Below are 26,372 nucleotides of genomic sequence, written 5' to 3'. Positions count from 1 at the left end.
TGCTCTTCTGGCTGAATGGAAGCAAGTCCCTGCAGCAATGTACCAACATCTAGTGGAAAGCCTTCCCAGAAGAGTGGAGGCTGTTATAGCAGCAACGTTGCAACATCTAGGGGAAAGCCTTCCCAGAAGAGTGGAGGATGTTATAGCAGCAACGTTGCAACATCTAGTGGAAAGCCTTCCCAGAAGAGTGGAGGCTGTTATAGCAGCAACGTTGCAACATCTAGGGGAAAGCCTTCCCAGAAGAGTGGAGGCTGTTATAGCAGCAAAGGAAGGGGGACTAACTCCATATTAACTCCATATTAAGGCCCATGATTTTGGAATGAGATGTTCAACAAGCATATACTTTTATGTACATATACCTTTGGTCATGTACAGCAGATTAAGAACCCCCACCCCTTTCCCTCAGAACAGCCTTAATTCATTGGGGCATGGACTCTATAAGGTGTCGTAAGCGTTCCACAGAGATGCTGGCCTATGTTGACTCCAATGCTTCCCACAGTTGTGTCAAGTTGGCTGGATGTCCTTTGGCCGGTGACCCATTCTTGATACACACAGGAAACTGCTGAAGGTAAAAAAAACAGCAACATTGCAGTTCTTGACACAAACCGGTGCACCAAGCACCTACTACCATACCCTGTTTAAAAGGCACTTACATGTTTGATTTTGCCCATTCAGCTTCTGAATGGCACACATACACAATCCATGTCTCAATTGTCTCAAGGCTTGATTGAGCCAGTGGGTAGCAGATTGAAGTTAATTTAACAAGTGACATCAATACGTGATCATAGATTTCCCTTGGGTAGTCTACAGTTGAAGTTTACATACACTTAGATTGGAATCATTAAAACTTGTTTTTCAACCACTCAACAAATGTCTTGTTAGCAAACTATAGTTTTGGTAAGTTGGTTAGGACATCTACTTTGTGCATGACACAAGTAATTCTTCCTACAATTGTTTAGACAGATTATATCACTTATAACTCACTGTATCACAATTCCAGTGGGTCAGAAGTTTACATACACTAAGTTGACTGTGCCTTTAAACAGCTTGGAAAATTCCAGAAAATTGTGTCATGGCTTCATCCGCTTCTGATAGGCTAATTTACATCATTTGAGTCAATTGGAGGTATACCTGTGGATGTATTTCAAGGCCTACCTTCAAACTCAGTGCCTCTTTGCTTGACATCAGGGGAAAATTAAAAGAAATCAGCGAAGACCTCAGAAAAACAATTGTAGACCTCCACAAGTCTGCTTCATCCATGGGAGCAATTTCCAAACGCCCTAGGGTACCACGTTTATCTGTACAAACAATAGTACGCAAGTATAAACACCATGGGACCACGCAGCTGGCATACCGCTCAGGAAGGAGATGCTTTCTGTCTCCTAGAGATTAACGTACTTTGGTGCGAAAAGTGCATAAGAATCCCAGAACAGCAGTAAAGGACCTTGTCAAGATGCTGGAGGAAACAGGTACAAAAGTATCTATATCCACAGTAAAACGAGTCCTATATCAACATAACCTGAAAGGCCGCTCAGCAAGGAAGAAACCACTGCTCCAAAACTGCCATAAAAAAAACAGACTACGGTTTGCAACTGCACATGGGAACAAAGATCGTTCTTTTTGGAGAAATGTCCTCTGGTCTGATGAAACAAAAATAGAACTGTTTGGCCATAATGACCATCGTTATGTCTGGAGGAAAAAGGGGGAGTCTTGCAAGCCGAAGAACACCATCCCAACCGTGAAGTACGGGGGTGGCAGCATCATGTTGTTGGGTGCTTTGCTGCAGGAGGGACTGGTGCACTTCACAAAATAGATGGCATCATGAGGCAGGAAAATTATGTGGATATATTGAAGCAACATCTCAAGACATCAGTCAGGAAGTTAAAACTTGGTCGCAAATGGATCTTCCGAATGGACAATGACCCCAAGCAAACTTCCAAAGTTGTGGCAAAATGGCTTAAGGACAACAAAGTCAAGGTATTGGAGTGGCCATCACAAAGCCCTGACCTCAATCCTATAGACAATTTGTGGGCAGAACTGAAAAAAATCGTGTGCGAGCAAGGAGGCCTACAAACCTGACTCCGTTACACCAGCTCTGTCAGGAGGAATGGGCCAAAATTGACCCAACTTATTGTGGGAAGCTTGTGGAAGGCTACCTGAAACGTTTGACCCAAGTTAAACAATTTAAACGCAATGCTACCAAATACTAATTGAGTGTATGTAACGTCTGACCCACTGGGAATGTGATGAAATAAATAATTCTCTCTACTATTATTCTGACATTTCACATTCTTAAAATAAAGTGGTGATCCTGACTGACCTAAAACAGGGAATTTTTATTAGGATTAAATGTCAGAAATTGGGAAACACTGAGTTTAAATGTATTTGGATAAAGTGTATGTAATCTTCTGACTTACACTGTATGTCATGGACAGATCAGGTGTTTTGTCCACTCAGTGTATATATGTAACTTTAGACGAACAGAAAACATGACTACAAGCCAGTTTACCAGAAAACATATTGCATTACAATCACATGTGACGATAACAGAAACCACATTTTCCACAAATGGTATGACATCATGTATGGTGTGAGATTAGTATTTTCAGATGCCTGAGCCACCCACTGACTGGCTGGCTGCTACCCGCTGACTGCTACCCACCGACTGACTGGCTGTCTGCTACCCACCGACTGACTGGCTGTCTGCTACCCACCGACTGACTGGCTGTCTGCTACCCACCGACTGACTGGTTGTCTGCTACCCACCGACTGACTGGTTGTCTGCTACCCACCGACTGACTGGCTGTCTGCTACCCACCAACTGACTGGCTGTCTGCTACCCACCAACTGACTGGCTGTCTGCTACCCACTGACTGACTGACTGACTGGCTGCTACCAACCGACTGGCTGGGCTGCAACCCACTGACTGACTGGCTGGCTGCAACCCACTGAATGACTGGCTGGCTGCAACCCACTGAATGACTGGCTGGCTGCTACCCACTGAATGACTGGCTGGCTGGCTGCTACCCACTACACGCCGGCCGGCTGGCTGGCTGCAACCCACTACACGCCGGCTGGCTGCTACCCACTACACGCCGCCTGGCTGGCTGCTACCCATTGAATGACTGACTGGCTGGCTGCTACCCGCTACACGCCGACTGACTGGCTGGCTGCTACCCGCTACACGCAGACTGACTGGATGGCTTCTACCCGCTGACTGACTGGCTTCTACCCACAGGCTGGCTGGCTGGCTGCTACCCACAAGCTGGCTGGCTGCAACCCACAAGCTGGCTGGCTGCTACCTACTGGCTGCTACCCTCTGACTAGCTGGCTGGCTGCTACCCACTGACTGGCTGGCTGGCTGGCTGGCTGCTACACACAGACTGGCTGGCTGGATGCTACCCACAGACTGGCTGGCTGGATGCTACCCACAGACTGGCTGGCTGGATGCTACCCACAGACTGGCTGGCTGGATGCTACCCACAGACTGACTGGCTGGCTGGCTACTACCTACTGGCTGGCTGGCTGCTACCGACAGGCTGGCTGGCTGGCTGGCTGCTACCCACAGACTGGCTGGCTGGCTGGCTGCTACCCACAGACTGGCTAGCTGGCTGGCTGCTACCCACTGGCTGGCTGCTACTCACTGGCTGGCTACTAACTACTGGCTGGCTGGCTAGCTACTACCTACTGGCTGGCTACTACCTACTGGCTGGCTGGCTGGCTGCTACCCACTGACTGGCTGGCTGGTTTCTACCCACAGACTGGCTGGCTGGTTTCTACCCACAGACTGGCTGGCTGGTTTCTACCCACAGACTGGCTGGCTGGTTTCTACCCACAGGCTGGCTGGCCGCTACCCACAGACTGGCTGGCTGGCTGCTACCCGATGGCTGGCTGGCTGGCTGCTACCCGCAGACTGGCTGCTACCCGCAGACTGGCTGGCTGGCTGCTACCCGCAGACTGGCTGGCTGGCTGCTACCCGCAGACTGGCTGGCTGGCTGCTACCCGCAGACTGGCTGGCTGGCTGCTACCCGCAGACTGGCTGGCTGGCTGCTACCCGCAGACTGGCTGGCTGGCTGCTACCCGCAGACTGGCTGGCTGGCTGCTACCCGCTGACTGGCTGGCTGGCTGCTACCCGCTGACTGGCTGGCTGGCTGGCTGCTACCCGCTGACTGGCTGGCTGGCTGGCTGCTACCCGCTGACTGGCTGGCTGGCTGGCTGCTACCCGCTGACTGGCTGGCTGGCTGGCTGCTACCCGCTGACTGGCTGGCTGGCTGGCTGCTACCCGCTGACTGGCTGGCTGGCTGGCTGCTACCCGCTGACTGGCTGGCTGGCTGGCTGCTACCCGCTGACTGGCTGGCTGGCTGGCTGCTACCCGCTGACTGGCTGGCTGGCTGGCTGCTACCCGCTGACTGGCTGGCTGGCTGGCTGCTACCCGCTGACTGGCTAGCTGGCTGGCGGCTACCCGCTGGCTAGCTGGCTGGCTGCTACCCACTGGCTGGCTGCTACTCACTGGCTGGCTACTAACTACTGGCTGGCTGGCTAGCTACTACCTACTGGCTGGCTACTACCTACTGGCTGGCTACTACCTACTGGCTGGCTACTACCTACTGGCTGGCTGGCTGGCTGCTACCCACTGACTGGCTGGCTGGCTGGCTGGTTTCTACCCACAGACTGGCTGGCTGGCTGCTACCCACAGACTGGCTGGCTGGCTGCTACCCACAGACTGGCTGGCTGGCTGCTACCCACTGACTGGCTGGCTGGCTGCTACCCACTGACTGGCTGGCTGGCTGCTACCCACTGACTGGCTGGCTGGCTGCTACCCACTGACTGGCTGGCTGGCTGCTACCCACTGACTGGCTGGCTGGCTGCTACCCACTGACTGGCTGGCTGGCTGCTACCCACTGACTGGCTGGCTGGCTGCTACCCACTGACTGGTTGGCTGGCTGCTAACCACTGACTGGCTGGCTGCTACCGACAGACTGACTGACTGGCTGGCTGCTACCCACTGACTGGCTGGCTGCTACCCACTGACTGGCTGGCTGCTACCGACAGACTGGCTGGCTGGCTGCTACCCGATGGCTGGCTGGCTGCTACCCACAGACTGGCTGGCTGGCTGCTACCCGATGGCTGGCTGGCTGCTACCCACAGACTGACTGGCTGGCTGGCTGCTACCCGATGGCTGGCTGGCTGGCTGGCTGCTACCCGATGGCTGGCTGGCTGGCTGGCTGCTACCCGATGGCTGGCTGCTACCCGATGGCTGGCTGGCTGCTACCCACAGGCTGGCTGGCTGGCTGCTACCCACAGGCTGGCTGGCTGGCTGCTACCCACAGGCTGGCTGGCTGGCTGCTACCCACAGGCTGGCTGGCTGGCTGGCTGGCTGGCTGGCTGGCTGCTACCCACTGGCTGGCTGGCTGGCTGGCTGGCTTCTACCCACTGGCTGGCTGGCTGGCTGCTACCCACTGGCTGGCTGGCTGGCTGCTACCCACAGGCTGGCTGCTACCCACTGGCTGGCTGGCTGGCTGCTACCCACTGGCTGGCTGGCTGGCTGGCTGGCTGCTACCCACTGGCTGGCTGGCTGGCTTCTACCCACTGGCTGGCTGGCTGTCTGCTACCCACTGGCTGGCTGGCTGGCTGCTACCCACTGGCTGGCTGGCTGGCTGCTACCCACTGGCTGGCTGGCTGGCTGGCCGACCGACTGGCTGCTACACGCCGACCGGCTGGCTGCTACACGCCGACCGGCTGGCTGGCTGCCTGCCTGCTACACGCCAACCGGCTGGCTGGCTGCCTGCTACACGCCGACCGGCTGGCTGGCTGCCTGCCTGCTACACGCCGACCGGCTGGCTGGCTGCCTGCCTGCTACACGCCGACCGGCTGGCTGGCTGCCTGCCTGCTACACGCCGACCGGCTGGCTGGCTGCCTGCCTGCTACACGCTGACCGGCTGGCTGGCTGGCTGCCTGCCACACGCCGACCGGCTGGCTGGCTGCCTGCTACACGCCGACCGGCTGGCTGGCTGCCTGCCTGCTACACGCCGACCGGCTGGCTGGCTGTCTGCCTGCTACACGCCGACCGGCTGGCTGGCTGTCTGCCTGCTACACGCCGACCGGCTGGCTGGCTGCCTGCTACACGCCGACCGGCTGGCTGGCTGCCTGAAACACGCCGACCGGCTGGCTGGCTGCCTGCTACACGCCGACCGGCTGGCTGGCTGCCTGCTACACGCCGACCGGCTGGCTGGCTGCCTGTGTCTCAAATGGTACCCTATTCAGTACATAGTGTTTCTTTTTTTTACCAGAGCCTAATGGGAATAGGGTACCATGTGGGACACAAACACTGGTGTGGTCTGCACTAGAGCATCAGGTCTACAGTAGAGCATCAGGTTATACCAGATCATCAGGCAGTTCTACACTAGATCATCAGAGCTGAGAACTCCTTCCCTGGTGCGATCCACCGACCTGGTAGATAGACAATACCTGAAAGACCCTATCGCAATTAATCTTTACACAATTCCTCACATCCTGTTTACTCAACTTCTTGTCAACTGTATTGGAGAAGGTCCCCCCCTCGGACCTTCTTTTGGGGAAAGAGGTGTGCGTGGAGAGATGATGTGAGGAATTTAGCAAATATTAAATAGAGAAACAGCCACAGACTGACAGATCACACACAGCATGATGTCATCATCCCACTGACGGGAAACAGGCTGTGAGGAATCCCTCTGCTTTGAACTCCCATATCATCTCTCCTAAAGCCACGAACAGACCGAAAACATCTCAGAGACCAACCAAAAACATCTCAGCCAGACGAACCAAAAACAATACAATCCCTAGCAGACAGACACGACTACTGTCAGGGAGATAAAGACAGAGAGCCAAACAGAAACATTACCAGTGCTGCATGACCTGGTGACCTGCAAACAACTCCCATATCAGATTCAAACAACACAGTCCTGTCTCCCTAACTCACAGAGACACCAAATTATTCATTATTTAGTGACGGAACTAAAAAGACAAAACAGCCCCCCATATCCTATCGACCACATCCGACTCTGACAAAATCGTCCAGCAGACATGGATTATGGTGTGTCTTTTCCTTATCATTTCAGCACATGCCTTCTTCGAAACATCGGTTTGGTCCCTACAGAAAAAATTATTTGGAGTAGGCCAAATACACTGATTACAAAGTGTGCAACTTTGATCGTTTTTTCCAAATTTATGGACTGTTACTTTGATGAACTATTACCTTGATGGACTGTTACTACCTGCACCATGTAGGTAACGGTCCTTTTTGGGCTGTCGGTCTCCAGCTCTTAACTGCCGGACGAGAGACTGAATGTTCCCAGCCTCAGGTAGCTTCCAAATTGGCACCCTATCCCCAATTTAGGCTGAATCACATCCGGCCATGATTGGGGTCCCGTAGGGAGGCGCACAATTGGCCCTGCGTTGTCAGAGTTTGGCCGGGGTAGGCCATCATTGTAAATAAGAATTTGTTCTTAACTGACTTACCTAGTTATATCAAGGTTAAATAAAATACACAACTTTCTACCTGGTCAAAAGTACAGCTCTAAATAGGGAATAGGGAGGTATTTGGGACGTGGATTCAGAACAGCAGCTAGGGGAACCCTGTCTGGAACTAATGGAGAGTCCCTGTCCACACCAATGATGTCATGTGGCCCACTCCCCACACACATATACAAACAAACACAGAAAGCACTTACACATTACTGCCTCTCTGACCCAGACAGTTGCACACCCAGCGGGCGAGTGACATTTGAGTGAAAGTGTTAGCTACTTCATTTGCGTGTAGTGTCTATCCGACACATTGCTTTCTGCATCAAAGTGGAGAGATAACGATGACTCATCTCTAGAGGTCGACCGATTATGATTTTTCAACGCCGATACCGATTATTGAGGCCCAAAAAAAGCCGGTGCCGATTAAATCGGCCTATTTAAATAAATAAAAAATTGTAATAATGACAACAATAATGTAATAATGACAATTACAACAATACTGAATGAACACTTATTTTAACTTAATATAATACATCAATAAAATAAATGTAGCCTCAAATAAATAATGAAACATGTTCAATTTGGTTTAAATAATGCAAAAACAAAGTGTTGGAGAGGAAAGTAAAAGTGCAATATGTGCCATGTAAGAAAGCTAACGTTTAAGTTCCTTGCTCAGAACATGAGAACATTTGAAAGCTGGTGGTTCCTTTTAACATGAGTCTTCAATATTCCCAGGTAAGAAGTTTTAGGTTGTAGTTATTATAGGAATTATAGGACTATTTCTCTCCATACCATTTGTATTTCATATACCTTTGACTATTGGATGTTCTTATAGGCACTTTAGTATTGCCAGTGTAACAGTATAGCTTCCGTCCCTCTCCTCGCTCCTACCTGGGCTCGAACCAAAAACACAACAACAACAGCCACCCTTGAAGCAGCGTTACCCATGCACAGCATGGTCTCAGAGCGAGTGACATTTGAAACGCTATTCGAGCGCACCCCGCTAACTAGCTAGTCATTTCACTTCGGTTACACCAGCCTAATCTCGGGAGTTGATAGGCTTGAAGTCATAAACAGAGCAATGCTGGATGCACAACGAAGAGCTGCTGGCAAAACGCACAAAAGTGCTGTTTGAATGAATGCTTACGAGCTTGCTGCCTACCACCGCTCAGTCAGATACTTGTATGCTCAGTCAGATTATATGCAACGCAGGACACACTAGATAAACTAGCAATATCATCAACCATGTGTAGTTAACTAGTGATTATGAATGATTGATTGATTGTTTTTTATAAGACAAGTTTAATGCTAGCTAGCAACTTACCTTGGCTTATTGCATTCGCGTAACAGGCAGTCTCCTCGTGGAGTGCAACGAGAGGCAGGTGGTTATAGCGTTGGACTAGTTAACTGTAAAGTTGCAAGATTATATCCCCCGAGCTGACAAGGTGAAAATCTGTCGTTCTGCCCCTGAACAAGGCAGTTAACCCACCGTTCCTAGGCTGTCATTGAAAATAAGAATGTGTTCTTAACGGACTTGCCTAGTTAAATAAAGGTAATAAATAAATAAATTAAAAACAACATTCAGCTAGCCAAGGAGAAATTGATTAACATTGTTTTAGATGCCTTGGGGGTTCGTATACAGTTGAAGTCAGAAGTTTACATACACTTAGGTTGGAGTCATTAAAACAAATTCTTCAACCACTCCACAAATTTCTTGTTAACAAACTAAAGTTTTGGCAAGTCAGTTAGGACATCTACTTTGTTTACAGACAGATTATTTCACTGTATCACAATTCCAGTGGGTCAGAAGTTTACATACACTAAGTTGACTGTGCCTTTAAACAGCTTGGAAAATTCCAGAAAATTATGTCATGGCTTTACAAGCTTCTGTTAGGCTAATTGACATAATTTGAGTAAATTGGGGGTGCACCTGTGAATGCATTGCAAGGCCTACCTTCAAACTCAGTGCCTCTTTGCTTGACATCATGGGAAAATCTAAAGAAATCAGCCAAGACCTCAGAAAAAAAATGTAAGCCTCCACAAGTCTGGTTCATCCTTGGGAGCAATTTCCAAACGCCTGAAGGTACCACGTTCATCTGTACAAACAATAGTACGCAAGTATAAACACCATGGGACCACGCAGTCGTCATACCGCTCAGGAAGGAGACGCATTCCGTCTCCTAGAGATGAACGTAATTTGGTGCAAAAAGTGCATGCTTGCAAGCCGAAGAACACCATCCCAACCGTGAAGCACGGGGGTGGCAGCATCATGTTGTGAGGGTGCTTTGCTGCAGGAGGGACTGGTGCACTTCACAAAATAGATGGCATCACGAGGCAGGAAAATTAGGTGGATATATTGAAGCAACATCTCAAGACATCAGTCAGGAAGTTAAAGCTTGGTCGCAAATGGGTCTTCCAAATGGACAATGACCCCAAGCAAACTTCCAAAGTTGTGGCAAAATGGCTTAAGGACAACAAAGTCAAGGTATTGGAGTGGCCATCACAAAGCCCTGACCTCAAGCCTATAGAAAATGTGTGAGCAGAACTGAAAAAGTGTGTGTAAGCAAGGAGGCCTTACAAACCTGACTCAGTTACACCAGCTCTGTCAGGAGGAATGGGCCAAAATTCACCCAACTTACTGTGGGAAGCTTGTGGAAGGCTACCTGAAACGTTTGACCCAAGTTAAACAATTTATAGGCAATTCTACCAACTACTAATTGAGTGTATGTATGTAAACTTCTGACCCACTGGGAATGTGATGAAATAAATAGAAGCTGAAATAAATCTCTACTATTTTTCTGACATTTCACATTCTTAAAATAAATCCTAACTCCTGTCTTAGGTCCTTACTGACCTAAGACAGGACATTTTTACTCGGATTAAATGTCAGGAATTGTGAAAAACTGAGTTTAAATGTATTTGGCTAAGGTGTACGTAAACTTCCGACTTCAACTGCATATGGGGATATTGTGACATTGCTGGAGTGTGTATAGCCAGGGTTATGTTCAGTTACCACGGAATGGGAGAAAACTCTTTGAAACGGAAGTCCCATCTATACTTGTCCAACAATTACGACCCATTGCTTTTTAAAATCGTTTTGCCCACTGAACTAGAAAACTTGAGTACCCAAACAACTTCAACAATGTGTTTCCATCATGAATGAAAATAGGTGAAGGAATTACCTCCAAGTTCCTTCACATTTAGAATGGCATTCTGGAATGGAACAGCTTTGATGCTAAAACCTAGAAAACAGAATGACATGTAAAGCTTCACACAGAGATATGGCAGACCTTGCTTAATAAGAGGCAAGAGAAAGGTGTTCAGCACGTCTTCAACACATGTAGGCCTGAAGCACATGTATGTGTTGTGAAAGGCTTATAATTCTGTTCTTTCAGCAGGTAGGGCAGATGTCTGAATGCTCACCACATAACTACTGAAGCTTAAATGTGATATAAAAGTGATATAGGCCTAACTGTGTAAAGAGCATTTGGACTTGAAAAGTGATTTCTTCTGGTGAAGCGAGTCTCACCCGTAGTTGGCCCGATGTTGTCTGTGGCTTCACTGCAGAGTCTGGAGAGTAGACTGGTCTTCCCCGAGCCTGTGAGTCCAATACACACCAGGTCATACTCTGGTCTGGGAGACGGTGGTCCTTTACAGCACAGTGTCCTGAAACACTGGAGGTAGAAGGGAGAAACGGATGAAGAGAAGAGGGACACAGAGTGAAAGAGAGAGTGGGAAAGAGATAAAAGGATATGGAAGATGGGGTGGAGGGGTGGAGAGAAGAGCTGCAGAGTTAGAGTAATAACAGGTCTGATGGCCAGAGCTAGAGTATCTGTGGAATCTGTGTTTTCGTGTTTGGATTCTACACCCACTGATCTACTCTGTGACACTACTGACGTCTGTTCTGCCACCGAGTACGCCACTCGCCACTCTGGAGACGTCGGGCAGGGTCACATCTGTTAACTCCATCTGTTTCCAGCCAAAGATCATGTAAGATCTGGAGAGATCTTGTGACACACAATCCTGTGAGGGGGGAGTCCTCTCTCCTCTTCGCTTTCATTTCAATCCTGTGACACACACAATCCTGTGACACACCATACGTCTTTGAACTTATATAGCCAGTGTGCTAAGAGAGGATGCATTGAGGTACCATAGTATTAGTACAGGATGTTGTGAGTGAACGTGAACCTCCAGATGTGTTATGCAACATGGTCCAAGTCATTGAGGAACTGTTGCTCCGTCAACATGGAAGATCAAAGAAACCTCAATAGGGGCCTCCTATTGAAATAGAAACCAGGGAAGCTGGTCATGGTCTCACACCCGGTCTCATACACATGGTCTCGCACACAATAAGGGCCCCATGGTGGTTATGTCATGTTTCTACACAACAAGCAATGTGCACCAGGTCTCTGGTCCTTTTAGTAGAAACAGATCCCAGGTTCCTCACCTTTATCTGGGTGCTGATAAAGGAAATGACATGGGTCTGGTCAGCTAAGCAGTCTCCTGCTCATAGAAGAAACATCAGATGTAAAACTGTAAGCTCAACTCGAACCAGTAGCATGCGCTGCTCTATATAAACAATAGCCCACTGATCTCCCCTTGCGGAAGGAGATAAGACAAGACAAGCCTTTCATGTTGCACAGGTGTTGCACCGAATAAACATGTTCCTCATTGGTACCAATTACAGACCTGTGTGTGTAGCCTAGCAGTCTGAAATAGCAGCTTAAACAAATTGATCTTAACATTACATACACAGGAACAGACAAAAAAGGTAGGTCAGGTTGAGAAAGTCGACATCGGTATACCATTCTCAGACGATGAGTGATAACAGCACAGACTAGGGGACAGTGTACTCCACCTATTGACTACTACACCATTACATGGGGAGAGACTGCCCTCTGGTGGTGATTGTAATTATTTAGAATACTTAATATTAGGAAGCTGTTCCTAATATTTAGTATACTCAGTGTATAGTGCTTTTTCTCACATCACTATTATGAGATGGGTGATGGCAGGACCAGTCTGGCACATAATCTCCTAAATATTACATGTTTATAAAGTAGTTCTAAATAAGATGGCAGGCTGCTCAGCTCTCATGACGTAGGACTAAATCACGTTGTTACAAAGCAGACACAAGATGGTTGACAACACTACCGTTTTCAGAACAAATAAAACAAAAAATTCAAAACTAGACCAATTCTGATCGTCAACTACACGGAATTAGTTCAAATGTCCATCTTGTGAATTTGTTCATTATTTCAACTTCACCACCAGGTGGCATGTGCCAGCAAGTTCCTTCACTACTGCTCACAGCAATTTTTCCCTTTCCCTGATTGAACATTTCAATAGCCTACAAGATTAGATGACCAAGCTCCACTAGCCCTATATGGCAAGTTTCCAAACAAATATACAACTTGACAATGTTTGTATTTAGGAACTCATGGAGAGAATGAGAGTCGGGGGCAAGGACCATGACCAACAGCTTGAACCAGTCGATCAACAGCCATGACTCCTATTTGAGTGAGTCCTTGCAGACTCCTACTGCAGCCTTGCTATAAGAGATGGTTAGGAGCAACAAGACACACGCACATGTAAAATGTTGGTCCCGTGTTTCAGGAGCTGAAATGCAAGATCCCAGAAATGTATATATGCACAAAAAGCTTATTTCTCTCAAATTTTGTGCACATACAGGACCAGTCAAAAGTTGACACACCTACTCATTCAAAGGTTTTTCTTTTTTTTAATGATTTTCTACATTGTAGAATAGTGAAGACATCAAAACCATGAAATAACACATATGAAATCATGTAGTAACCAAATAAGAATTCAATCAAAATATATTTTAGACTCCTCAAAGTAGCTACCCTTTGCCTTGATGACAGCTTTGCACACTCTTGGCATTCTCTCAAACAGCTTCATGAGGAGTGATTTTCCAACAGTCTTGAAGGAGTTCCCACATATGCTGAGGACTTGTTGGCTGCTTTTCCTTCACTTGGAGGTCCAATTCATCTATATTGGGTTGAGGTCGGGCGATTGTGGAGGCAAGGTCATCTGATGCAGCACTCCATCACTCTCCTTCTTGGTCAAATAGCCCTTACACAGCCTGGAGGTGTGATGGGTCATTGTCCTGTTGAAAAATAAATGATAGTACCACTAAGCGCAAGCCAGATGGGATGGCATATTGCTGCAGAATTCTAAATAAATCACAGACAGTGTCACCAGCAAAGCACCCCCACACCATCACACCTCCTCCTCCATGCTTCACGGTGGGAACCACACATGCGGAGATTATCCGTTCACCTACTCTGCGTCTCAAAAAGCCACAGCGGTCGGAACCAAAAATGTCAAATTTGGACTCAGACCTAAGGACATATTTCCACCGGACTAATGTCCATCGCTTGTGTTTCCTCTCCCAAGCAAGTCTCTTCTTATTATTGGTGTCCTTTAGTAGTGTTTTCTTTGAAGCAATTTGACCATGAAGGCCTGATTCACGCAGTCTCCTCTGAACAGTTGATGTTGAGATGTGTCTGTTACTTGAACTCTGAAGCATTTATTTGGGCTGCAATTTCTGAGGTTGCCAACTAATAAACTTATCTTCTGCAGTAGAGGTAACTCTGAGTCTTCCATTCCTGTGGTGGTCCTCATGAGAACCAGTTTCATCATTGCGCTTGATGGTTTTTGCGACTGCACTTGAAGAAACATTCAAAGTTCTTAAAATGTTCCAGATTGACCTTCATGTCTTAAAGTAATGGACTGTCATTTATCTTTGGTTATTTGAGCTGTTCTTGCCATAATATGGACTTGGTCTTTTAATAAATAGGGCCATCTTCTGTATACCACCCCTACCTTGTCACAACACAATTGATTTGGCTCAAATCCATTAAGGAAGGAAATTCCACAAATTAATGTTTAACAAGACACACCTGTTAATTGAATTGCATTCCAGGTGACTACCTCTGGAAGCTGGTTGAGAGAATGCCAAAAGTGTGCAAAGCTGTCAAGGTAAGGGGTGGCTACTTTGAAGAATCTCAAATCTAAAAAATATTTTGATTTGTTTAACACTTTTCTGGTTAATGCATGATTCCCTGTGTTATTTCATGGTTTTGATGTCTTCACTATTATTTTACCATGTAGAACATAGTAAAAATAATAAAAACCCTGGAATGAGTAGGTACGTCCAAACGTTTGACAGGTACTGTATTTGTTTACATCCCTGTTAGTGAGCATTTCTAATTTTTATTTCACCTTTATTTAACCAGCTAGGTAGTTGAGAACAAGTTCTCATTTACAACTGCGACCTGGCCAAGATTTAAAAAAAAAAAAAAAAAGCAGTTTGACACATACAACAACACAGAGTTACACATCCTTTGCAAAGATAATCTATCCACCTGACAGGTGTGGCAAATCAAGAAGCTGATTAACTTCTTATGGCTGGGGGCGCTATTTTCACGTTCGGATGAAAAGCGTGCCCAGAGTAAACTGCCTGCTACTCAGGCCCAGAAGCTAAGATATGCATATTATTAGTAGATTTGGATAGAAAACACTCTGAAGTTTCTGAAACTGTTTGAATTATGTCTGTGAGTATAACAGAACTCATATGGCAGATGAAAACCTGAGAAAAATCCAACCAGGAAGTGGAAAATCTGAGGTTTGTAGTTTTTGCCTATCCAATATAGTGTCAAATTTGGTCCGATTGCACTTCCTAAGGCTTCCACAAGATGTCAACAGTCTTTAGAACGTTGTTTCAGGCTTCTACTGTGAAGGGGGAGCGAATAAGAGCGGTTTGCCTCAGGGGTCTGGCTGAAAACCATTAGTTTAGTCGAGCTCTGTTCCTTTTCATTTCTAAAGACAAAGGAATTGTTCGGTTGAAACATTGAAGATTTATGATAAAAACATCCTAAAGATTGATTCTATACATGGTTTGACATGTTTCTATGAACTGCAATAGAACTTTTTTGACTTTTCATCTGGACTTAGTTCTCGCGCATTGTGCATTTGGATTACTGGACTAATTGCGCGAACAATAAATGTTGGTGTACTTTTGCCGTAAAGCTTTTTGAAATCTGACACAGCGGTTGCATTAAGGAGAAGTATATCTTTAATTCTATGCATAACACTTATATCTTTCATCAATGTTTATGATGAGTATTCCTGTAAATTGATGTGGCTCTCTGCAAAATCCCAGGATGTTTTGGAGGCAAAACATTACTGAACATAACGCGCCAATGTAAACTGAGATTTTTGGATGTAAATATGAACTTTATCGAACAAAACATACATGTATTGTGTAACATGAAGTCCTATGAGTGCCATCTGATGAAGATCAAAGGTTAGTGATTAATTTTCTCTCTATTTCTGCTTTTTGTGACTCCTCTCTTTGGCTAGAAAATGGCTGTTTTTTGTGACTAGGCGCTGACCAAACATAATCGCATGGTATGCTTTCGTCATAAAGCCTTTTTGAAATTGGACACTGTGGTGGGATTAACAACAAGTTTCTTTAAAATGGTGTATAACACTTGCATGTTTGAGGAATTTTAATTATGAGATTTCTGTTTGAATTTTGGCGCCCTGCACTTTCACTGGCTGTTGTCAAATCGATCCCGTTAACAGGATTTCAGCCATAAGAAGTTAAACAGCATGATCATTACAAAGGTGCACCTTGTGCTGGGGACAATAAAAGGCCCCTCTAAAATGTTCAGTTTTGTCATAACACAATGCAAGTGTGCAATTGGCATGCTGACTGGAGGAATGTTCATTTCTCTACCATAAGCCAACGTCATTTTAGAGAACTTGGCAGTATGTCCAACCAGCCTCACAACCGCAGACCACGTGTATGGTGTTGCCTGGGCGAGCGGTTTGCTGATGTCAACGTTGTGAACAGAGAGCCCCATGGTGGCGGTGGGGTTATAGTATTAGCAGGCAATGAACACAATTGCATTTTATCAATGACAATTTGAATAGAAAATAATACCATGAAGATATCCCGAGGCCCATTGTGAGCCCCATTTTTTAAATGTATGTATTCCCAGTCATGTGAAATCCATAGATTAGGGCCTAATGAATTTATTTCAATTGCCTGATTTCCTCATATGAACTGTAACTCAGTAAAATTAAAATGGTTGCTTATTGCGTTTATATTTTTGTTCAGTATACATTTAACTAACAGATGGTAAGAATCTCTGGATTAACTTTTGCCTCGATTTGGCAGTCTCGTCCAGACCATCATGGCATTTGTAGTTCTTTAGCCACAATAGCAGTTAATTAGCATTTCATTTGGGGGGGGGGTAAATATATTGATAAAAGTCCCCCTGTCCTAGAGATTTACACGATTATCAAAAGCCTACACAAAACACAGCCCTTATTGTAAGTGTTTCTAAAATCCCCTATGGGAAAAATAAAAATGTCCTGTTTGATAGCTAGGTTTTATGGGTAATATGACTCATTCTGTGGTAGTCAATTCAAGTAGTCAGAGCTGAGAGACATTTTGGGCATACCAATGAGTTTACCAGTCAAATTACCAGGGTGGGGTTCAGAAACCCTTCACAGCTAGCCCATTTGGTTCGTTGGAAGTTGTGGGAATGTATGTTTTTGGTTCTGGGAATGAAGCCATAAGTTTCCTTACAGTTAAAATGTTTTTTTTATGTAACCTGTTTTGGGAATGTACTTTTTTTTCTATGGTTCTCTGATAGTTTTTCTGGAAGGTTTTATTAAAAGTTCTGACAACAGAAATTATAGGTTACTTGAGAGTAATTAAATAATGTTCTGAGAACATTTCAATAAGACTTAATAAACACTGCTAACTTAGTTTAGGTTAACTGTTTTGAACTCCAAGCACAGATGGGACACATGGAAATTAATTTGCTTAGGCATTAATCATGCAAACACATTTGTTTTTTTCATTGTGGCATGGCATCATTGAGATTCAAACCTATAATCTTCTGCTCATCAATGTAATTAGTCCACTGTGCCACCAGGAAGCTAGCATGCCATGTTTTTTTAACACATACAAAGCTGTTCATTTTAGTCTATTCAAACAGACCCCATTTCAAAGGAATCAAGCACTCATTAAGATCAGTTAACAAGATATACGATAGAGTTTTGTTGATGCTGAGAATGAAATGTATACGTTTTAAAATAACATTCTTAGAAAGTTCATTGAATGTTACCAATGTTTTGTGGTTTTTGTGGAAAGTTTTAATGTTCTGAGAACAGGACTTTAAATTGAACCATGAAGAAACCTGTAGAAAGCGTTATGCTGAAGTACAAAAATTCCAACAGAAGAACGTTGTTTCTTAATGTTCTGGGAACAATTTAAAAACATTACTTTAAATAGAACCATGAGGAAACTTTATGGGAAGGTTGTATGCTATATAACAATAGTACAACAATGATCTCACCAAACTCAAAGAAAACATATGGTTCTCAGAACGTTGTGTGTTAACTGGGTTCTATGGATTATATATCTATGTGAGGTCACAACAAGCTCTTCGATATTTGGTGCATGTGCTGTTCAAATTCAGTCAGTGTTTAGACTGGAGTAAATATATAATTTTGGAAACATTTCAATTTGTCAGGGGGTGCTACAGCACCTTCAACAACCCTACCTCCCACGGCTATGTCTCTGTCCTATTCTTAGCTGGCTGCTTGCTGTGACATGAGAGAGCCATATCTAGCCTATTCTTAGCTGGCTCTGAAAATCCCCCAGAAAGAAGGAAATGGAGGAGAGTGAGATTACTTCCATGTCATCGGAGCGGATGACACCAGGCTGTGTTATGGAAGCATTTTTACCTCCTCGCTGACAGAAAACCGCTGCCTTGAGGACAGACAGTGACCATACTGCAGGTAGGGACTGAGCTCTCCGAAACTTCATAATCAACATCAAAACACCTAGCTCATAACATCTGTTTAGGCCTAACATTGGGTTTTAAAGTTACGTTTTATTTGTCCTATGCAATCAAGTTTCTCTTAAACTTAGTTCATAAAAACAATGACATTGCAGTTCTAAAGGGAAATGCTACCCATCCCATGTCCCCATTTGCAGCTAGTGGACTTTGTTCTTTAGTTATTAAATACTGACACCTTGCTGGTTCGGTTGATCCTAAGACTGCTGAACAATTAATCAAATCTATGCATAGTAACTTTACCCCTACCTACATGTAGAAATTAAATCAACTAATCTGTACCCCTGCACATTGACTCGGTACCGGTATCCCCTGTATAGCCTTGTTATTGTTCTTTTATTGTGTTACTTTTTATTTTATATTTAATAAATATTTTCTTAACTCTATTTCTTGAACTGCATTGTTGGTTAAGGGCTCGTAAGCATTTCACTATTTGTCCACACCTGTTGTATTCGGAGCATGTGACAAATAACATTTGATTTGATTTTAATAGAGCAAAGCCAGACTTAGGCTCACTCTTGTAGTGGCTGTGGGTCATTTTCTACACCCTCCCACACACCCTCTGAATGTGGAAGATACTGTACCTTTGTCCGATATATTACCCAATAAACTTCCTTAGCATGTAAAGATGTGTTCGCTTTGTGTTGATAGAAAAGATAGCAGGTGAAGAAGGTTTCAGTTTGCCTCAATAACGCAGTACATTTTTACCACTGAACAAACACCACACATTGCAGGTGGGGGAAGAGCATCACTGAATCAGAACTAGTCTGGCACCATACTGTCTGTGCTGTAGCAGACAACTATTCATTATACATCATGGAGTTTGTTGTTTGGTTTGTCGATGAACCATAGACCGCAATGAGTGAACAAAGAGAGGTGTTGGCTAGATACTGAAGCAGAAACAGACTGGACCACTAATGCAAAGCTAAAGGTGTAGAATCACAACAGGAAGTTGCCCACTGTGACCGAGGTACCCCCTCTGGTCACCATGGTGGGCAGTGCCAAGCCGAGGCCAAAGAACCCAGCCTGCTGGACAGGGGGAACAACAGGAAACAGGCACGGGACTGTGAATTGGAAGTTGAAAAGAAAGAGTGGGACAAACAACTAAACTGAGGAAGTGCACAATTGGGCTTGAAAACAATAAAAAAGACTACACAAATCCACCACACATGGAAAACCATACCAGAGATGGATAAAGCACTTCAACCTATACTGGGTCTAGATCCCTCTGGTCTTCTGTCAATGGACACATCATCAATATTGATCTATAGCCTTTAGAATCTTTACAAGAAAGAAGCCTTTCTTTCTCACCTGCCTGAAAGAGATAATATATCTCAGTGATACCCTACCCCAAGACAATCAGGAAGTCTGTACATTACTATGCCATCTTACCCAAGAGACATGGAGAAGTGTACATGAGGACATTAGCCCACATTACTCCTCTCAGTCATCTCTCTCTCACGCTCTACACAGTGGTAAAGTAGAGTGCTAATGCAACAGAGAGCAGGAGGGATTTGTTTCATATTTCAGGAGGTTAGGACAAGTGTCAGACTCTGCTAAGAGCTAAGCTGTGAGGTGGTCCCCTGCTGTCCACAGCTCAGAGGCCGACTGTTTGGTTTGGCAGAGAAAGCTAGTGTGCGACCCAAATGGAACTCTAGGTGGCCCGGGTCAAAAATAGTGCACAATATATAGGGAATAGGATGCCATTTGGGATGCAACCCTACAGTCCCTTTTTCTCCCTGGCCCTGCATTCAGACTGTCTAAGCTAAGGCTGAAGGCTCAGTGCCTGCTAATCTATGATCGTAATACAAATTCCAACCAAAACACACAGAATACTGTTCATGAGAGGGTAAATCTTGAGCTAAATCTGAAGCTCATCAGATGAGTAAATCAGAAGCTGTTCACGAAATGGGTTCGATTAACCTTCGATTAAGTCTCAAATATCCTTATGAATGTAATGACCAGTCAGTATGGGATTCAGGCTACCTCCTCCACCCAAGTCTCTCCCACAGCCACACATCTCCACCCTGGTTAGTGGCACAGATCACTGAGAAACACAAAGCGGACATCAATCAATCTTCGCTTCCCCTAACTCAAAACGGACCATTCAGATTGGCTCATTCCAACCCATTCACACATTCCCACATTTTTTCTCCAATTGCGTCCTGTTTGGGCGGTTCGTCGCCTAATGGTTAAGGGCGTTGGGCCAGTAACCGAATGGTCATTGATTTGAACCCAGAGCCAACTTGGGGAAAAATCTGCCTTTGTGCCCTCGAGAAAGCCACTTAACCCTAATCGCTCCTGTAAGTGGCCCTGGATAAGAGTATCTGCTAAATGGCTAAAATGTTCATGTAAAAATGTTAAGGCCCTCATTTCCCAGAAGGCCTTAGGGGTGGTTGCCATGGCGGTATAAAGACACGGTCATTCTCAGCTGAACAACTGAACTGTGGGTTATTCCCCTAGTCAAGGTGAAATGACCGACTGGCAGGGCTGCCATATCCTGCTTTATCAAAGTGAGGAAGTGCATTGAGCCGGGTGGAGCCCAGTAGCCTATATTCAAAATTCTCCCCCAGTCCAAACATCACCACTCTACTGAACCACCAACTGTAGGTTGCTAGATGGACCATACCACTGAGCCTAGGCCCTAACAGGGGTTGGGATTTGAGACCACAGGCTTCAATATTTCCCACCATTTCAAGCTCCAACTGACAGTTTTAAACCTTTCCCTGCTGAATTCCCTGCTGTATCGCGATGTTGTTGTTACATCGTAGACCTAGTGGCCTACTGTAGCCTATGTGTCCGGTCTCTGAGTAGCCCACCATCTCTGTTTGTTCCAGTTCATTGAGCACAGATCTCTGAGGCTGTTGAATTAAGATAATGTCTGACCTCTATAGCAAAGTGCTGGTGATCCCATTTCCCCTCAGGAGAACAGGTAGAACAACGCTATTTTAAAACACCATTAGTACGCCAACTAAAGACCAAAGAGCTCTAATGACAGACATTAACACACACAGCCACGAGCCCTGGCGACTCAACCAAATCTGGGCCCTATTTATCACAAAGCCTAGCCTAGCTAATCAGAGCCACATTCAAAACCAATCAAACATATCTGTTGAAACGTGTAGCCTAAACTAAGCAGCCAGTGTAATGTAATAACAGTATAATAACAGATATATTTCCATCTGATGGCTTGCTGATAGGTCAACACCTCTCATAGGTCAACTGGCCAAGGAACATCTGATAACTACTGAGTCCAGTCTAAGCACAGCATCGAAGATATTTCCACACTATGACGTTGGTTGGATTTCATGTCACAATGCAACCTCATAAACATAAACAGACCAGCCCTGCAAACTACCACACTCACATTGCTCTAGCTCCTCCAACACAAATCTAAGACCAAATCACCAGCAGTAGAATGAAGCATTGTCTCCTGGATCCTGCACTTCGTGACAGTCTGCCCCCAGGTGGTAAGGGTAGGTAACAACACATCCGCCACGATGATCCTCAACACAGGGGCCCCTCAGGGGTGCGTGCTCAGTCCCCTCCTGTTAACTCCTGCACGGCCAGTCACAACTCCAACACCATCATTAAGTTTGCCGATGACAACAGTGGTAGGCCTGATCACCGACAACGATGAGACAGCCTATAGGGAGGAAGTCATAGACCTGGCCGTGTGGTGCCAGGACAACAACCTCTTCCTCAACGTGAGCAAGACAAAGGAGATAATTGTGGACTACAGGAAGGAAAAAGAGGACCGAGCACACCCCCATTCTCAGTGACGTGGCTACAGTGGAGCAGGTTGAGAGCTTCAAGTTCCTTGGTGTCCACATCACCAACAAACTAACATAGTCCAAGCACACCAAGACAGTCGTGAAGAGGGCACAACAAAACCTATTCCCCCTCCGGAGGCTGAAAAGATTTGGCATGGGTCTTCAGATCCTCAAAAGGTTCTACAGCTGTACCATCGAGAGCATTTTGACTGGTTGCATCACTGCCTGGTATGCAACTGCTCGGCCTCCCACTACAAGGTACTACAGAGGGTAGTGCATACGGCCCAGTACATCACTGGGGCCAAGCTTCCTGCCACCCAGGACCTCTATACCAGGCGGTGTCAGAGGAAGGCCCTAAAAATTGTCAAAGACTCCAGCCACCCTAGTCATAGACTGTTCTCTCTGCTACCGCACGGCAAACGGTACCGGAGTGCCAAGTCTAGGTCCAAGAGTCTTGTAAACAGCTTCTACCCTCAAGCCATAAGACTCCTGAACAGCTAATCAAATGGCTACTCAGACTATTTGCCTTAACCCCCCTCTTTTACACCGCTGCTACTCTCTGTTGTCATCATCTATGCATAGTCACTTTAATAACTCTATGTACATGTACACTACCGTTCAAAAGTTTGGGGTCCCTTAGAAATGTCCTTGTTTTTTGAAGAAAAGCACATTTTTGGCCCATTAAAATAACATCAAATTGATCAGAAATACAGTGTAGACATTGTTAATGTTGTAAATGACTATTGTAGATGGAAACGGCAGATGTTTTTATGGAATATCTACATAGGTGTAGATATTATCAGCAACCATCACTCCTGTGTTCCAATGGCACGTTGTGTTAGCTAATCCAAGTTTATTCTTTTAAAAAGGCTAATTGATCATTAGAAAACCCTTATGCAATTACGTTAGCACAGCTAAAAACTGTTGTGCTAATTAAAGAAGCAATAGAACTGGCCTTCTTTAGTCTTGTTGAGTATCTGGAGAATGAGCATTTGTGGGTTCGATTACAGGCTCAAAATGTCCGGAAACAAAGAACTTTCTTCTGAAACTCGTCAGTCAAATTAAATCAAATTGTATTTGTCACATGCGCCGAATACAACCAGTGTATAGTTTACCGTGAAATGCTTACTTACAAGCCCTTAAACAACAGTGCAGTTCAAGAAGAAAATATTTACCAAGTAGACAAAAATAAAAGGTAATAATAAAAAGTAACAATAGAATAACAATAACTCAGCTATATACAGGGGGCACCGGTACCGAGTCAGTGTGCGGGGGTACAGGCTAGTTGAGGTAATCTCTACATGTAGGTGGGGGCAAAGTGACTATGCATAGGTAACAAACAAACAGCGAGTAGCAGTAGTGTACAAAAGGGAGGGGGGGAATGAAGGCTATTCCATTCGAGACATTGCCAAGAAATTGAAGAGCTCGTACAACGCTCTGTACTACTCCCTTCACAGAACAGAGCAAACTGGCTCCTACCAAAATAGTTAGAGGACAAGTACATGAGAGTGTCTAGTTTGAGAAACGGATGCCTCACAGGTCCTCAACTGACAGCTTCATTGAATAGTACCCGCAAAACACCAGTCTTAACGTCAACAGTGAAGAGGCGACTCCGGGATGCTGGCCGCCTAGGCAGAGTTGCAAAGAAAAAGCCACATCTCAGACTGGCCAATAAAAAGAAAATATTAAGTTGGGCAAAATAACACAGACACTGGACAGAGGAACTCTGCCTAGAAGGCCAGCATCCCGGAGTCGCCTCTTCACTGTTGACATTGAGACTGGTGTTTTGCGGGTACTATTCATTGAAGCTGCCAGTTGAGGACGTGTGAGGTGTCTGGTTGAGCTAGTTTGCGTTGTTCTGTGAAAGGAATAGTACACAGCGTTGTACGAGATCTTCAGTTTCTTGGCAATTTCTCATATGGAATAGCCTTCATTACTCAGAACAAGAATAGACTGATGAGTTTCAGAAGAAAGTTCTTTGTTTCTGGCCATTTTGAGCCTGTAATCGAACCCACAAATGCTGATTCTCCAGATACTCAACTAGTCTAAAGGTGGTCAGTTGTATTGCTTCTTTAAATCAGCATAAGTTTTCAGCTGTGCTAACATAATTGAAAAAGGGTTTTCTAAGGATCAATTAGCCTTTTAAAATAATAAAACTAGGATTAGAAATCTGCCGTTTCCAGCTACAATGGTCATTTACAACATTAACACTGTATTCCTGATCAATTTGATGTTATTTTAAAGGACAACAAATGTGCTTTTCTTTCAAAAACAAGGACATTTCTAAGGGACCCCAAACTTTTGAACGGTAGTGTACATATTACCTCAACTAACCGATGCCCCCGCACATTGACTCTGTACCGGTACCCCCCTGTATATAGTCTCGCTAATTGTTATTTTACTACTGCTCTTTAATTACTTGTTACGTTTATTTCTTATTCTTATCTGTATTTTTTTTTAACTGCATTGTTGGTTAAGGGCTTGTATAAGTAAGCATTTCACTGTAAGGTTGGGTTCATGTGACAAATACAATTTGATGTGAATGTGAACATCTTCTTCAATTAAACTCCTCCTAACCTGGACATCCGCCTCGTCCTTGTTCTGACCGGACGGTCTGTGGTGGTTGCCACCTGCCTTAAGCCAGCACCTAAGATTTCTTATTACGTTTATGGTCCTTCGATTCTCTACAACCCTACCCCTATTTTTCAATTCTTATTTCTATACGTTTCATACACACAGGAGGTAAATGCTGGAGTTCACTGCATCTGTTAGTTAACACATTGCAGATGACTGTTATTTACTCATGGCTTCTGTAACACACACTGTGTTGTATTCGGCGCATGTAACTAATACAATTTGATTTCATTCCTAAGATCAAATCACCAGCAGTAGAATGAAACATTGTCTCTTGACTCCTAAGATCAAAACATTCTTCCCTAGCACAGCTGGAATGTCAGAGCTCAGGTAGCTTCCGCATCCCATGTCCTTGAGCAGAACATTCCAAACTCCTGCCATTCCTGTCATCCTGAAGGTAAACATGCCTGGGCACACCTGTTTCGAGTTGCCTTCTTGAATCCTGCCTACCTGCCTGGAGGCAGAGGGTGAGATGCCATGGAGCAGAGGTGGATCTCTACCTCAGCCCAAACTGCTCTCTCTAGTTACAGTATAAGGCAAGTAAAATCACCTATACCCCTCAAACTCAACTCTGGACCTTGAAGTCAGTTCCACTACATTGTGTTCATTGTTCCCCTCTAATCAGGGACTGATTTAGACCTGGGACACCAGGTGTGTGCAATTAATGATCAGGTAGAACAGAAAACAAGTAGGCTCCGGACTTCGTGGGGTCAGAGTTGAGTACCCCAGACCTATACAATCAACACACATGTCAAGAGTGGGGCAGAAGGAAAGAGGCCATATACTGTATGAGCCAACGAAGCCAATCACACTAACTTATAAACTGACATGAGACTTATCATCAACGTACCAACAGACAGGACAGGAGAAAGGGAGAGACTTATCAACGTACCAACAGACAGGACAGGAGAAAGGGAGACTTATCATCAACGTACCAACAGACAGGACAGGAGAGACTTATCGTCAACGTACCAACAGACAGGACAGGAGAGACTTATCGTCAACGTACCAACTGACAGACAGGACAGGAGAGACTTATCATCAACGTACCAACTGACAGACAGGACAGGAGAGACTTATCATCAACGTACCAACAGACAGGACAGGAGAGACTTATCATCAACGTACCAACTGACAGACAGGACAGGAGAGACTTATCATCAACGTACCAACAGACAGGACAGGAGAGACTTATCATCAACGTACCAACTGACAGACAGGACAGGAGAGACTTATCATCAACGTACCAACAGACAGGACAGGAGAGACTTATCATCAACGTACCAACTGACAGACAGGACAGGAGAGACTTATCATCAACGTACCAACTGACAGACAGGACAGGAGAGACTTATCATCAACGTACCAACAGACAGGACAGGAGAGACTTATCGTCAACGTACCAACAGACAGGACAGGAGAAAGGGAGACTTCTCGTCAACGTACCAACAGACAGGACAGGAGAGACTTATCGTCAACGTACCAACAGACAGACAGGACAGGAGCGACTTATCATCAACGTACCAGACAGACAGACAGGACAGGAGAGACTTATCATCAA

General features: G+C 45.3%; 1 protein-coding gene across 2 annotated transcripts in view; it reads right to left on the bottom strand.

The window, feature by feature from the left end:
• Positions 1–26,372, bottom strand: part of arl15b (ADP-ribosylation factor-like 15b) — a 68,349-nt gene that overhangs the window by 34,167 nt on the left and 7,810 nt on the right. For both annotated transcript variants that reach the window (XM_024430792.2, XM_024430791.2), the window contains exons 2-3: positions 11,033–11,177; positions 10,686–10,745 (exon numbers count right to left, since the gene is read on the bottom strand). In XM_024430792.2, the coding sequence (XP_024286560.1) occupies positions 10,686–10,745; positions 11,033–11,177 (205 nt within the window). The remainder of the gene's footprint in view (positions 1–10,685; positions 10,746–11,032; positions 11,178–26,372) is intronic.

This window comes from Oncorhynchus tshawytscha, linkage group LG09 (genome assembly GCF_018296145.1).
Source record: "Oncorhynchus tshawytscha isolate Ot180627B linkage group LG09, Otsh_v2.0, whole genome shotgun sequence".
NCBI classification, from domain to species: Eukaryota; Metazoa; Chordata; class Actinopteri; order Salmoniformes; family Salmonidae; genus Oncorhynchus; species Oncorhynchus tshawytscha.
The sequence above is the reverse complement of the archived record's forward strand: the minus strand, read 5'-3'. Positions and strand labels throughout refer to the sequence as shown.